This window comes from Archocentrus centrarchus, chromosome 6, assembly GCF_007364275.1.
Source record: "Archocentrus centrarchus isolate MPI-CPG fArcCen1 chromosome 6, fArcCen1, whole genome shotgun sequence".
Classification (NCBI taxonomy): Eukaryota; Metazoa; Chordata; class Actinopteri; order Cichliformes; family Cichlidae; genus Archocentrus; species Archocentrus centrarchus.
The window spans coordinates 32444859-32459671 of NC_044351.1; the positions used below are offsets into that span (position 1 = coordinate 32444859).

Genomic DNA, 14813 nt, shown 5'->3' on the forward strand with positions numbered 1-14813 from the left:
AGCACAATGCTCATTTTATTAAACACATATTGGACACAGTGTATCAAAAAAAGTACACAGTTCCATGCTATCATGTCATTATGGACCGAAATCTCTCAGGATGTTTTCAGCACCTTGTTGAATCTGTGTCATGAAGAATTAATACAATTCTAAAGGCCAAAGGGGGTCCAACCATGTATTAGCAAGGTATACCTGATAATGTGTATATTACATTATATCTATATATGTATATGTATTACATTATATGTATTATAGGACTATGACATTTTCTTGCAAAACAGTTATTGAAAACAAAAGGGAGTAGGGGAGAAGAAGAGGGTTCATCACTGAGAGGACCCTGGTTCAAATCCCTGAGCTGGCATTACTGTGGGTCCCCAAGCAAGGCCCCCACCCCACCAGGCCCCACCACGCCACACGCGCCACACACTCCATGCATGATGGGTTAAATGCAGAGACTGAATTTCACTGCGTGTATGTGACAAATTAAACGCTTTTTTACTAAAAAAACTTTCAGGTAATGCCAGTGCCACTTTTAATATATCCTAATACATCTGTATTAGTGGGCATGAGCCAAGTTTTCTACACTGTACAAAACTAGAACAGCGCCCACGATAATGATTAGCTTTGCATTGCACTCTCTGTAATCCAGCTGACCTTTTCAGGCCCCAACATTTCAGTCTGCACAGGCCTGTACAGGCTGCAATACTCTTCTTCACCTCAGGAGAACGCGGGGGCGCTGTTTTAAACGACAGCCTTTTGGGTCTGCGGTCTTCTTCTACGTTTCCTCCCAGGCTCGCTAACAACAAACACAGCGGCTTCTGGATCCAGAGACGCTTCGGGCTTCCAGGTGTTTGGGGAAACGTGACAGGGTACGGTGACTTACTGGGCTGAATGAAATTATTGAAGCTGGGTATATGCGAATAAGAAGAGACGCAAGTTGGGGGCCGGTTGTTAACGCGTTACCTGTAAGTTAAACTCGAGCTCGTCATCCAAACTTACACGCTCTTCCTAATACAACCAGCTGAACTTAGAGGAGCCCGAAAGCTTTTCTGTTTCTTTATTTTTATTGATTATTGATCATTGTGTCAAACGTCCGGGTATGTAATTAATGTTAAAGGCTCAAATAAGCTGCAGTAAGAAAAGAAACTAAGCCTTAAAGATCATTTATTTAACTTATACCGCTCATTTTGGATCGTAGACGGAACAGATGGCTTACAGTACAAATTATTAACAATTTAATCTAACTAGTCTGATAAACTCTGCCTCCACATATCTACAGTTAATAAACATGTTTGTCTTCAAATTGTCAGAACTCCTGTGTTAAGTCTGTTTTTGTTAGTCGTGTATGATTGTCTGAGTTATACCTTAAATCTGACAGCTACTGAAGGTATGGATCATTTAGTAGAACCAAATACATCCTGATATTAAAGCAAAGTAATAACTCTTTGATTTTGTTCTTGTACGTGTGTCTTCAAGTCTCACACAGTCTGTTTCAAACCTGAACACAAAGACCCAAAAACTGGGGGGCTTTGATCGCGTAGCCTACAGTAGCTGTCTGTCATGAAACTCTGTGTGCATGTAAAAATAAAACTTGCCTTTACAGCTCCAAAACACTGACTCTTCCATCTCTCACTTTCCCTTAAAAACACATAACAGGGCTGTGCTTGTGATGTAGCTGTTTACCTGTAATTGCTGCCTGCCTGACTACCTACTGTGAGGGGGTTTGAGAGCCATACAACTATGGATGAGGACTTCCCAACCCTGAAGCCAAGACGTATCCAAAATCAGAACGTGGTCCATCGTCTTGAGAGGCGTAGGATCTGCTCCGGCCGACCTGGAGCTCACTGGTACCGAGTGCGCTGTTTCCACCAGAACCTGTTCCCTAACTTCACTGTGGTTAATGTGGAGAAGCCACCCTGCTTCCTCAGGAAATTTTCACCAGATGGACGCTGTTTTATTGCCTTCTCCTCTGACCAGACCTCCCTGGAGGTAAGAGGAGGCAAACCTGTTATTTCACATCCCCACATTTCTTAAACAAAATATCTTGTGTGATTCTTATTGTTCATCTAGCCCAGAGTGAAGCTCATGCAGCCTGTCTAAACACTACATTTACCATAAAATACTGTTGCTGTTCATCATATAGATATATGAATACCAAGGCTGCCAGGCAGCTCAGGACCTGCTGAGAGGCCAAGAAGGAGAAACTCTTCTCACCAACAACGACCAGCGCTCCCTCAACATCCGAGGACGCCTTTTTGAGCGATTCTTCTCTTTGCTCCACGTTACAAATGTAGCCTCGAATGGAGAACACCTGAACCGGGAATGCAGCCTCTTCACAGATGACTGCCGTTATGTCATTGTCGGATCGGCTGTTTATGTACCTGAGGAGCCGCCCCCGTACTTCTTTGAGGTATCAACTTAGCACAAATTTAAAAAAGAAATATAATCATAAATGTGTTGTTTTCTCATACTGCTTCTTTCATCCTCATTATATCGCCCACCAGGTGTACCGCAACAACGAATCTGTGACTCCCAACCCACGGTCTCCTTTAGAAGACTACTCTCTTCACATCATTGACCTCCACACTGGTAGGCTGTGTGACACCAGGTCCTTTAAATGTGACAAGATCATCCTGTCACACAACCAGGGCCTCTACCTCTACAGGAACATCTTGGCTGTGCTGTCGGTTCAGCAACAGACCATCCATGTCTTCCAGGTGAGGACTTAAATAGCACATTGCAATGATGGGGACAATCTGCGATATTAAGCATTAATAATTTCCCTTTGTGGCTGTGTCAGGTGACTCCAGATGGAACGTTTCTGGATGTGAGGACTATCGGTCGGTTCTGTTATGAGGACGACCTCTTGACTCTTTCAGCTGTTTATACAGAAACTCAGGCTGAGAGTCAGCCAGGCTTCCCCCGTCTGTACGCAGACAAAACCATCAACTCCCTCAAGCACAGACTGCTGGTCTACCTCTGGAGGAGGGCTGAGCAGGACGGTAGCGCCACAGCCAAGAGGAGGTACTGATCCAGTTGGGTCCATCTGTTTGTTTATTTGCTTCTAACCCCCCACAGTAAGAGTGTTGGTTTACTTAGTGTGTAGTGCAGGTCAGGAGAGTTTCCACTAGTCAAAGTTGCTTTATTTATTATTCTCTAATAAGCCTAAATTTAAAAGAAGATGCTGAAGAATTCAAAAAAAAAGCACCAAATATCAGAGAGGTTAAAACATTGAAGGTGGAATTTGTGCTTAAGTGTATATGCCTGTTATCAGCCTTGAATTCAATTGTAAAGGTACAACTAAATAAAAAATAGGGGTGGAGGGCTTTTACTGTTACTGTGCAGTGTTTCCCACAGAATCAGACTGAATTTGTGATGTTAGCAATGCAGAGCATTGAATAGATAATACAAAATATGCTTTGGGACATTAAATAACAGAACAGTAATTCAGTAAGTTGTCAACGTGTTGACAGACTCAGAGGCTTGGGCCGTTCTGCTCTGTAGTTTTGGTTGAGTGTTGAGTGTAGTGGCATCAGATCTCCACCTGCTGCAGGTTGTGGTTAAACTGGCTGTCTAACAGTGGAGGTGGAATCTCTATGCTTCCCAAGTATATTTTGCTATTTGTGTATTTATTTTTAAGTGTATATGTGAGGAAACACTACTGTGCACTGCCGGGAGAGCAAGACTAGGCGCTTTTATGAGTGAAAGAGATGTCAAGCTGGTGGTTTATGAGCAGTCTGATATGGTATATACCTCAACAGTTATAAATTAAAAAGAATGAAAATCCAAATCTCAAAATTGAAAGCTGAATTCTGATCCACTGAATTAATATACAAACAGTTGACTATTTGTTAATTTAACACATTCTGAAGGAAATGATTCAGAATACATTTATTTATTATAAACACATTTGTAATCATTTTTTTTTTAATATGAAGAGTTATTAATGCTAGTTTATTTCCCTATTAGCAGCTGAAATGCTGGAAGTCCAGTTCAGAATGTATGAGTGTGGTTTTTTTGTAGCTTGTTTATGGGTTCTGCATCTACTTCAGGGGAGGCACACCAGAGGTACATGTAGAAGGAGCTGCTGGGGTAGGACTCTTCATATTTATGTTCCACTTCTTCAATAGATAAACTGCTCATACTGTCTCCCTCAGTACTAGATTTAGTTCAATAAGGATAAAGAGCATTGACATCATTTACTCCAGCCCATGTTCTCTTGTGTTCTCACTCTGTGTGAGGAGCACTGCCCTGAGACAGCAAAAGATGGCAGAGGAGGGAGAGAAAGGCAAAAGAAATAAATAAATCATGGCTTAGAGCCAGATGTTGAGTAGCACATTATTGGATGTAATTATCAATTATCATTGGTGCCACTGCTTGAAAAGCTCTGCCCCCCCCCCCCCCCCCCCCCCCAGTCTTTAGTCTTGTACAAGGGGCAGCTAAAAGATTTTGAGTTTGTGAGCAAAGGCAGTGACTTTGGGGCTTGTCCATTTAGTGCTCTGCATATAAGTGTGAGGATTTTAAAATGAATTCTCAAACCAACTAGGAGCAAATGTAAAGAAAATAAAATAGGGGTAATGTGTGCTCGCTTGCTAGAGAGTGTTAGGAGTCTAGCTGCGGCATTTTGTATTGCTTGGAGGCGTGACAGAGATGATTTGTCTAAGCCAGTTAAAAGGGCATCACAATAATCTAGGTGCAGTGACACAAATGCATGAACAGTATTCCCCCGTTCAGAGGTGGAGACTATAGCTCTCAATTTAGAAATGTTCCTTAAATGAAAGAAAGAGGAACATGTGATAGATTTTAGATGTGAATCAAAGCCCAAAGACTAATCAAATGCTACACCAAGATTATGAATAATGAGTCCGATTATTTAGCCAAGGTGAGTAGAAAAAATCCACTTTGAGCAAGCACTCGGCGACAGTGGCAAGGAGGAACTCCCTTTTAACAAGAAGAAACCTCTGGCAGAACCAGACTCAGAGGGGGACAGCCATGTGCTGTAACCGTCTGGGGAGGGTGAGAAGAAAGAGAAGAGGAAAAATGACAAAACCCAAGCTATGGGGGGGGGGGAGAAATGAATTTAGGGGCTCAGTTGCTGTTTTCAAGTGTTATTTGTTACAAAATGGAGGTTTTTTTGTCAAAAAAATGGTCCCCATTAGAGTCAAACAAGATTATAAAGCAGGGTATGCTTTTATTGACTAGCGTATAAGCGTGCAGTGCCCCCTTAGTTCCTTAGTCAGCTTTAAATTTTTCACACAAGAGTTCACTTCTCAGTGTCAAACATGGCAAACTACTTAAAAGGGGTCAGAGGGAAGCTGTGTTTTATTTGCTTATTTATTTGCACATTGTTTTAATGTTTAAAGTGGATTAAAAGTGAATGTAGGCTTCCTGTTTCATTATTCCAGCATATCTTAAATTAATTTAAATCTGGCCTTTATTCATTTTTAAATGCCACAAAATCTGTTTTGATGACTGTCGTTTTTGTGTTTCATATCATTGAAAGCATAATTGAATTGATGCCAGTGTTTTTCAGATAAAAAGAAGTGAGGGCCACCTGATAGCTGAGTGGTTGGTGCACATACCACCCGTTTAATTCCTGTTTGGCTGGACCTTTACCTTTACTGCCAGCCCCCGTCTTTTTCTACCCAGAATTCCTCTTTCTCGTCACTATCAAATAAAGTGTCAGATAGTGACAGTGTTAAATTAACGAACTGCCAAAAAATATTCATATTTAAAAATTAAAATAAATTCTGACTTGAGTAATTGGCTTTGGGTTTTTTTCAGCACAGCTTATTTAGTGTCATCTTGTTTTCTGTGCAGTGCTCTGTGAGTAAATGAACTGCCGCACCACTGAAACTCTTCATGATTCTGTTCACTGTGCATTTATGATCAGTTTGAAACCATCCAGCCTATAAGTATCCAGTATTTTTAGGTTGCTTTTTCTCTCTCTCTCTCTCTCTCTCTCTCTCTCTCACAGGTTTTTCCAGTTTTTCGATCAGCTGAGAAGGTTAAGAATGTGGAAGATGCAGCTGTTGGATGAGCATCACCTCTTCATCAAATACACCAGTGAAGACGTGGTCACGCTCAGAGTTACCGACCCCTCGCAGGTAGACACTCACACACAGACGCGTGATCTGAGTCTGAATTCTGCTCTCCTCTCTTTGTTACTCCCCCAGTCTTTCTCTCACTGTCCTTTTGTTATTCGTGTAACAGGAATTCCTCTTTCAGATCTCCAAGGATACGCTTGTCCTGCAGATTCTGTTCAGCTCTGCATTCACAGTGGCGGCAAATAAATTTAATTAATGTTTGGTTTATTTTCAAGAAATTTCACATTTGACTTCTGTGTTAATTGGCCATTTTAATTTTACCCTTGAAGAATTTATAAACATTCAATTTATAGTGACCTTGTAATGTCAATACATCGAAGCCTTAAAAGCGTAGTTATGCTAGAATGAATGTCTCATGTCTGTCCATGTTGTTTTGCCACATTTTTTTTCCCTCTTGAAGGCCATGATCATAATTAAAGAAAAGATACCTACATTAAAGAAAAATAATTACAGAATGATTAGTTTTCTCTCTCCAAATCGTCACCTCTCTTGCTTCTCTCACAGCCATCGTTCTTCGTTGTGTACAACATGGTGTCCACGGAGGTTCTGGCTGTCTTTGAGAACACCTCTGACCAGCTGCTGGAGCTGTTTGAGAATTTCTGTGACCTGTTCAGAAATGCTACCCTGCACAGCCAGGCCGTCCAGTTCCCCTGCTCCGCTTCATCCAATAACTACGCACGGCAGGTCCAGAGAAGGTACTGACTGAAAAATATACTGTGGAAAAAGTAGCTACGTGCAAAATGCAAAAAAACCCTGCAGTTCCTCTAATGGCCACTTGAGGCTGCCTTCAATAGTGAGTCGGTCCCCGTACGCTTCAATGGTAAGATTCTCACCTTTAGTATAGCCTGTATATAAAAGACGGCTGAAGCCACAATGTTGTCACAATCCAGTTTTGGACTCTTGAAGCTTATTTTTAGCATTTCAGTCACTGCCATATTGGCTTCTTTTGTAACCAGAAGTAACCACGTATAGACAAGAAGATGGAGTGGTAAGTTGCCATCTAATGCTAGCATACCTGATTAGCAAGCTGCCTCCATAAACTGTATTGGTGCAACAGGCATTAACAGTCAATCAGTAACAAATGCTAGACTTTCACTCTCCAAAACTGGAGCATAAATTTCTTGGACAGGCTGTCCCACACAGCAAGATGTATTATTTGGCAGATAATTAAGATAATGTTCCAGAAGGCATCAGCAGCACAAATACAGCTGGGAGGTCCAGTTCAGTGACTCAGATTAGTGGAGGTGAGGCCTAGCAGACAGCTATTGGCCACAGCTCCCTATCAGTCTTTACTGAAATTCACCCACCAAACAGTTGTTGTGAAGGAGGAAACTGTCCATACAGGGTAAAACTGCTTTTTGGCCCAGACTGTAAGCTTTTTAACCCTTTAACTGTATCATTGCTGACACTATGCATTTCAAATGTGTCGGCTTTTGCAGGCTTCCTGCAACCCCATAATATCCACGTGTTGGCTGTGAAACTGTCACGTAATTACGATAATGCAAAATGTGCTTGCGCAAATGTGTCGGCGGCAACATGTCCTTTGTTAAAGGCTGTTAAAAGGCGTATCAGCGATGATAGCTCAGTGTTAAATGGTTAATGCTGTCAAGTTTGCTATTTTAGCATGGGGAGCAGGTCTCTGGACCTGCCATGAAATTCTCTTTAGCACTAATTAGCAGTTATCTCTGTACCCATAATACAGTCTGTGGATGCTGCTGGCTTCCAAGTTTGCTAGCATTAGCACATAACTTAGTACTCCACCCTCTCATCCAAATATGGTCATGTTTGTATTCAAACCCAAGATGGTGACAGCTATAAACAAAGAGTTCAGCACAATACCTTCACCTTCAAGGTAGCTATCTCCATCTTTTATATACAGTCTATGAATTTGAACGAAAATACAAAAAGAAAAAAGAAAAAAAAACAGTTTCACTTTGGATTCTAAATAAAAGAAGTCGATGTTCCTGAGATCATGGAGCATTGATTGTCGGGGAGGATTTAAAGACAGTGGTCAGCAAGTGGAGCAGATCAGCAGCAATCGCCTGAAGGAGGGAAGAAAGGAGTTTCAGGACTTAATCTGGATATAGAAGAGAGACATAAAGACAGTTAGTGTGGCTGGGGGAGCTGTGATTGAATTTGGTGGTTTGACTGGCCGCTGTAGGTGACAAAATCCTCTATGGAGGGTGAAGCAGAAAGGGGTAGCCGGGGGGGCTGAAGAAGGAGGGGACGATAAAGGATAGTTTGAGTGAGGAAAAGAGCTCAGAATTGGATTTTAGAGTGGTGAAAATTGATGTCGGACAGGAGGAGGGGAGAAATTGAAAGCTGGTGAGCACATTCAGCAAACCAGATTTGTACCACTTATGACTGGCTGGCATTGAAGCCCAGTTCAGAGGGCTTTAGTCTAGCACAAGCCAGGTAGAGTGAAACAGACAGGCCCGTAAGACTGGAGATAATGTAGTATGAAACAAAGTGAGAGCGCGTCTGAAAAATATGGATGCAGATTTTAGAAGAGTGAAGGGAGAGTAGGGGGAGTGAGATGACTGAGTCACTGCTGAGTGCTGGAAATGTGTCATGAGAGTTTGGAGGCTACAATTTGTAAGAATCTCTCAGAAAGGTTTCTTTGATTAAACACGTATATTCTTAGAAAAGATATATTTTTAGAAATCTATTCAATAAATGAAGAATTTGCACAGAAATGCAGCTACAGTGGAAACGAGGCAGTTCGGGATCACAGGGGGGTTAGCTGTGGAGCATCGAAGTCCTGATTGAATTTTGTTGTTAGTGCTAATGTTGAGCCGTCTGTCTGCTTCCGCAGGTTTAAGGACACTATTGTGAATGCCAAATACGGCGGTCACACCGAAGCGGTGCGCCGGCTGCTGGGTCAGCTGCCCATCAGCGCACAGTCCTACAGCAGCAGCCCTTACCTCGACCTCTCCCTCTTCAGCTACGATGACAAATGGGTGTCAGTGATGGAGAGGCCTAAGACCTGCGGAGACCACCCCATCAGGTACGGACTGCATCAGGGTGAACAAACCTCTTGTAATTTTAACATGTATGATGTGATTAATGTTAATATCCAGAAAATATTTTTTTTTCTCCTAACTCCTAACATGACGACCACTTCAACGTCCACCTCTTTTTATAATTTCATGTAATTGTTTTTAATCTGAATTGTGTTTAAAGTTCAAAGAAATCCCCTAAAAAGGACACGTTTTTGCTTGTTAACTTAATGAATAATTGCGGTAAACAACTGAGATTGCAGTTTTTTTGACCAAATAATTGTGATGTGGTTTTTGCCATAATCAAGCAGCCTTATTGACAATGAAGCTTGGGTCATTACAGGTAGTCGTGTGGAGGAGGAACAGTCTGTTAACCAAATTGTTAATCAACTTTAAATTAGTCATGAGCAATTTTGATAACGCTTTCTGGAAAAAAAAGATGTAAAAATATGAAAGAAATTATAACAAAACTTTTCTTATGATAATTTTATGAGTTTGTATTTCTGTAAACCACCACCCCCCACCCTTCCCACTGGTAACATTTTGATGTCTCAATAATTAAAATGCACAGCTGTAAATAATAAACTCCTCAAAAAATTTAAGGAAATGCTCGATCATCGCAGTACAACGCAGGAATATCAATCTGTCCAGTTAGGGAGCGTAAACCAAGCACAGACCGTTGCTCTCTTCTTACCCCTCCTGACTGATTTTTCTCTAGGCAGCATGAGACCGTACCTGCAGCCCATGCAGGTTGCACAGGTAGTTCAAGATAGCACACTCATACATGCCGTTGCAAGAAGGTTTGCTGTGTCTCACAGCACTGTTCTAAGAGCGTGGAGGAGATACCAGGAGACAGGCCGTTGCATGAGGAGATAGGGCTATAGGAGCACATCAGCAGAACCTGTATTTGTTCCTTTGCCTGAGGAGGAACAGGAGGAGCACTGCCAGACCCCTACAAAATAACCTCCATCAGGGTACTTGTGTGCATGTTTCTGACCACACTGTCAAAAACCAATTCCATCAGGACGGAATGAGGGCCCGGTGCTCGGAAACCAGCACCGATCGTCTCAATTGGCATTCGTTAAACTGGCAACACTGTCACACTGTCATGATCTGCTTGGACAACTGAAAAAAAAATTTAAAAAACAAACGAAAACAAAGCCAGTATGAAACTAACAGCTGTACCTTTCCTGCTATTACACACCAAAATGTCTGCTGTGGAAAATGTAGAGTTGTATGCAACCTGAAAAAAAATCTTGATCAGCTAAAATCAAATTTTCATCTTTTTTCTGGGTTCACCAGTTGAGTGTATCCCACTGAACTGCCTTATTAGCAAAAAATATAATAGACTCCTTCTGTTTGAAGCACATTAAATCCGTTTCAGCTTCTTATTTTATACTGAAATGATAAAAACAGCTGAGCGCTGACCAGCCTGCACCTGCAGGAGGCATCATGACCAGCTTTGTCTGATTCTAGCTTCTGGGTCTTAGAGATGCTGCAAGTGGATCTCCATCGTAGAGCATCAGAAAAGCACAGACTGGACTACATTAGTTTAACGCAGCTTCTCTTTCACTCTTCTCTCGCCCACCAGATTTTACGCACGTGACTCCGGCCTGCTGAAGTTTAAGATCCAGGCAGGCCTGCTGGGACGGCCTGTTAATCACACCGTGCGTCGCCTTGTTGCCTTCACCTTCCATCCTTTTGAACCCTTTGCCATCTCCGTCCAGCGCACCAACGCAGAGTACGTAGTCAACTTCCACATGAGGCATGTGTGCGCGTGAGGAGCTGGTGTATAAATTGACTCACACTTGGAGACAAACTGCGGGCCTGTTGGGCTTCTGTTAGCAGCTACTGGTGACAATACAACAAACATGTCCTCCATCAGGAGGCGCAAAACACTTTGTTCTCTTAGTCGCCGTCTCCTCCAGAGAAGTCAGCAGCCCTTTCCCTGCATTCCTCTCCTGATGGAAACCACTGTTCCTCTCCTCTTTCCCCCGCCATCACACAGCACTCACTCCACCTCAGCCCCTCTTCTCCCTCAGCGAGAAGGCTGCAATTCTGTCTTTTCCCTTTTGCCTCCTCTTTCCCCCTTCTTCTGCCAAACAAAGAGCGACCTGTCGGGAGGAGAGGCTGGAACAAGTGTAAATGGAGATGTGGAGAGAGTGATTGATGTGCAGCTGAGGTGGGAGCTGTAGGTAGCCGGACCTCTCAGAAGGAACCAAAGGTGTTTTCTTTTTCCTGCCGTGCACATTCAAGTCCGAATTTCTAATCTAGTCGGTGTGTGTGAGCAGCAGTCAAGCAAACTTTCTTTTTTCTCACATGGATGGAGAAAGCGGTCATGTTATTTTTTACCCCTTTTTTTCTTTTTTTTACATATTACTTTGTATATATTTTATGACAATAAAATTATTTGCATTTTGTGTACTGTTTTAACTAAGTTTTAAAGTGTGTGTGTGTATATATATTATATATATATATTGTTGCTGCCTCTAAAGATTGGCCTCTTTTTTTTTTTTTTCCTATAAATTCATATAAAAGAAACTATTTATTCACATTCTTTGGAGAGAGTAGATTCAGTCATTTATTCTGTTCCCTAAACCTGAACTATTTCTTAACTAGGCTTTATGAAGCACCAGAAATGATGCTGGCACTTGTTGTGCCTGCATACAGAAAGCAGACAGGACACAGTGTAAGTGTCATCATATTTAATTTGAAACGCTGATCCCTGCAGTCTGTTTCGCTGCACTATATGGGATCATAATGATGCCATGTTATGCTCACTCCATCTGTTATGCGCACTACAGCACTGGCCGTGTTTTTAAGCTTAAATGTGTTACTAAAAACATGCATATACAAACAAATCTACAAATATGCAAATTAATTAACACCTCCCTCCTGGCGCTGACACGAACATGCAAAGGCAACAAGGCGCACACACAGCCAGCTGCAGAGAGGTCACAGTAGTATGGAAAGCAGGTGCTGAGGGATTAAGTGTTCTCATAGCCTCTGGTTACACATGGACATGGGAGGCGTGTGTGTGTGTGTGTGTGTCTCACAGACAGACTAAAAGGGCCTCAAGGCAAAAGGAAGAGGGATGATGGAACTGGCGAGTAGAGGAGTGACAGAACAGTAGACTGATGCTTAAGGAGGCCGTGTTATGTCATTGTCATTATAGTGTGTTTGTGTAAGCTGGTGTGTGACGACAAGCTGTGATAATCAACTAATTACAGGAAGTGCACGCAGCGGGCGCACACAGGCCTACATATAGGAGGACACAGTGTCTGCTCTCCTCATCCTTCCTCACAGATTCCTCCCCTCTCATCTGCTCCGTGTGTTTTTAAAGCTGCAGTTATCCTGTCAGTATGGCAAGAAATTGCTGCACAGATGTTTTAAAAGCCGCTGCGGTGCTGAAGCTACTGCTGTAGTCTTCAGTGCAAGCAGAGAAAATAGATGACTGCATGAACTCGATGCCTCCTGGTACTTACCACAATGACAGATGTGTTGTATCTGTCTCATTCCTCAGAATCAGGTAAACTCAGAGCCTTCTCCCTGACCTTGGTTGCTAAGGAAACATAACCGCTCTCTGCTTGGTAACCTAGTCTTTTCTAATTACTGTTGTCTTGGCAACAGCGCAACCAATGTAATCCAGAAAAGGCCACAATCCTAAGTGTTTCCTGTTGCAGCACTAGTCTTCACAGATCTAACTGCACACAGCAGAACCTACTGAATATGTGCGGCCTGGTACAGCACCATGTGTTTACACAGATGTATAGCGATGGCGCATCTATTTCTGAAATGTAAATTTAATTTGAGCACTTCGCTCCATGTCCAGCGTGAATCACAGCAGTCTCAGATGCACGAGGACCGGATTCTTTCTTTTTTTTTTTGTTTTCAGGTGATGTTATTTTGTTAGTTCATCATCAGAGCAAAACCATCCAAGCTGTGTCCACTTCAGGAGGTCATGAAAGCATTAGGAAATTCACACAGAGATGTTTTCCCATCACTCCGGGGTGCATTGCATTCATTTTTTTGGAGTCAAACCCTAACCCTGATCTAAACCTGATTCAGCCCTTTTAAACCCATCCGTCCATCCACTATTTTCTTCCACTTATCTGGGGCCAGGTCGCGGGGGCATCAGCCTAAGCAGAGAAGCCCAGATCTCCCTCTCCCCAGCCATCTCCTCCAGCTCATCCAGGGGGGACCCCAAGGCATTCCCAGGCCAGCCAAGAGGTATAATCACTCCAGAGTGTCCTGGGTCTGCCCCGGGGCCTCCTCCCATTAAGAGATGCCCAGGAGGCATCCTAGTTAGAACCACCTCAACTGGCTCCTTTCGATGTGGAGGAGCAGCGGCTCTACTTTGAGCCCCTCTCAAATGGCTGCACTCCTCCCCCTATCTCTAAGGGAGAGGCCAGTCACTCTTCAGAGGAAGCTCATTTCTGCCGCTTGTATTCACCACCTCATTCTTTTGGTCACTACCCAAAGCTCATGACCATAAATCAAATTTTGCACCTCAAACAGAGATGGACCAGCCAGATGTCCTCACAGGACTCGGGTGTAAAAGGAAATTGGTCAGAACCAACCCGAAAGCCATGCGGAAGATGCTTGGCTGTACACGGCGATGAGCATTTTCCTGGGTCAAAGTTCAATATATGAAATAAGCTCCAGTGATATTTTCTGTAGTAGCATTCAATGATTGCGATTAAGAGCAAATAGAAGTTATCAGCTCAGGTAGATTGGAGGCCAAACCAGTGACACGTTTGTAATCGTCATAGAAAATTCTTCACTCATTGTCTAAATCAGTGTTTCCCACTCATTAATTTATTTGTGGTGGCACAGCACAAAGTTTTAGGCCTGTGCACATGCTTAAAACAGCAAACAGTATAAATAATAATGAAATAGTTAGCTTATAATAATGAATACATTGTTAAAGTTTAGCTAAGAGTAATGATAAATGGATAATGCAGTAAATGGACTGAAGGGTAGAGTTAGTTGAACTTCCAATAAAGAAATCTGAAACCTGACAACTGTTGTTTAACGTCAGGTGCTGAATTTTTTTGACAGGACAGGAAAAAATGCTGTGAACCACAAGTGTGGGGACTTTCACATGTGCACAGCTGAATTAGAGAACTGCAAAAATATAACTGACATGTAGACGAGAAACGAGATAACTGGAGCATGAGAAAATATGGATTCAGTGTCTTGTTCTGTTTCAGCCTGGGAGGCTGTTATTCAAAGAGAACATAGCCTACTGCACGTATTATGGATTCGTGTGAAAAAGAGATTTTTCACGGGTCTCTGTGCAGTCCTGTGAAAAACTAAGTGCACGCCATGATTCAATAACTTGTAGAACTACCTTCAGCAGCAATAACTTGAAGTAGTTATTTTCTGTATTACTATCAGTCATGGTTGTGGGGGAATTTCTTTACAGCGTTGCTTCAGTTTATTGATTCGTTTATGCACAGCTCTCTTAAGATCCCACCAAAGCATTTCAATCAGGCTCAGGTCTGGACTTTGAGCCATTCTGCTGTAGATTTGCTGCTGTGCTTGGGATCAGTGTCCTGTTGCATGACCCAATTTGGGCCAAGCTTTACCTGTGAGATGGGCTCACGTTTGACTCTAGAATACTTTGGTATTCAGAGGAGTTCATGGTCAACTCAGTAACTTCAAGGTGCTCAGATTCTGTGGCTGTAAAACAAAACTAATCATC

The 14813-nt window shown here is 42.5% G+C and overlaps 1 protein-coding gene across 2 annotated transcripts; it reads left to right on the forward strand.

Moving 5' to 3' along the window:
- Positions 1–746: 746 nt before the first annotated feature.
- det1 (DET1 partner of COP1 E3 ubiquitin ligase) lies at positions 747–11445 on the forward strand. 2 transcript variants are annotated; one of them, XM_030731838.1, is made up of 9 exons: positions 747–869; positions 1657–1989; positions 2144–2410; positions 2505–2717; positions 2801–3024; positions 5978–6107; positions 6612–6802; positions 8923–9114; positions 10698–11445. In XM_030731838.1, the coding sequence occupies exons 2-9, from the start codon at positions 1741–1743 to the stop codon at positions 10885–10887; spliced, it is 1656 nt and encodes a 551-aa protein (XP_030587698.1). In that variant the 5' UTR covers positions 747–869; positions 1657–1740; the 3' UTR covers positions 10888–11445. The 2 variants fall into 2 exon arrangements, with proteins under 2 accessions (XP_030587698.1, XP_030587699.1); XM_030731839.1 differs by having other exon boundaries at positions 827–965.
- Positions 11446–14813: the final 3368 nt, after the last annotated feature.

Bases quoted from the DNA above. Each gene is read 5' to 3' on its own strand.
- det1 (XM_030731838.1), top strand. From the start codon at position 1,741: ATGGATGAGGACTTCCCAACCCTGAAGCCAAGACGTATCCAAAATCAG. The intron at 2,411-2,504 runs GTATCAACTTAG...ATCGCCCACCAG, and splicing joins CGCCCCCGTACTTCTTTGAG to GTGTACCGCAACAACGAATC. The intron at 2,718-2,800 runs GTGAGGACTTAA...TGGCTGTGTCAG, and splicing joins AGACCATCCATGTCTTCCAG to GTGACTCCAGATGGAACGTT.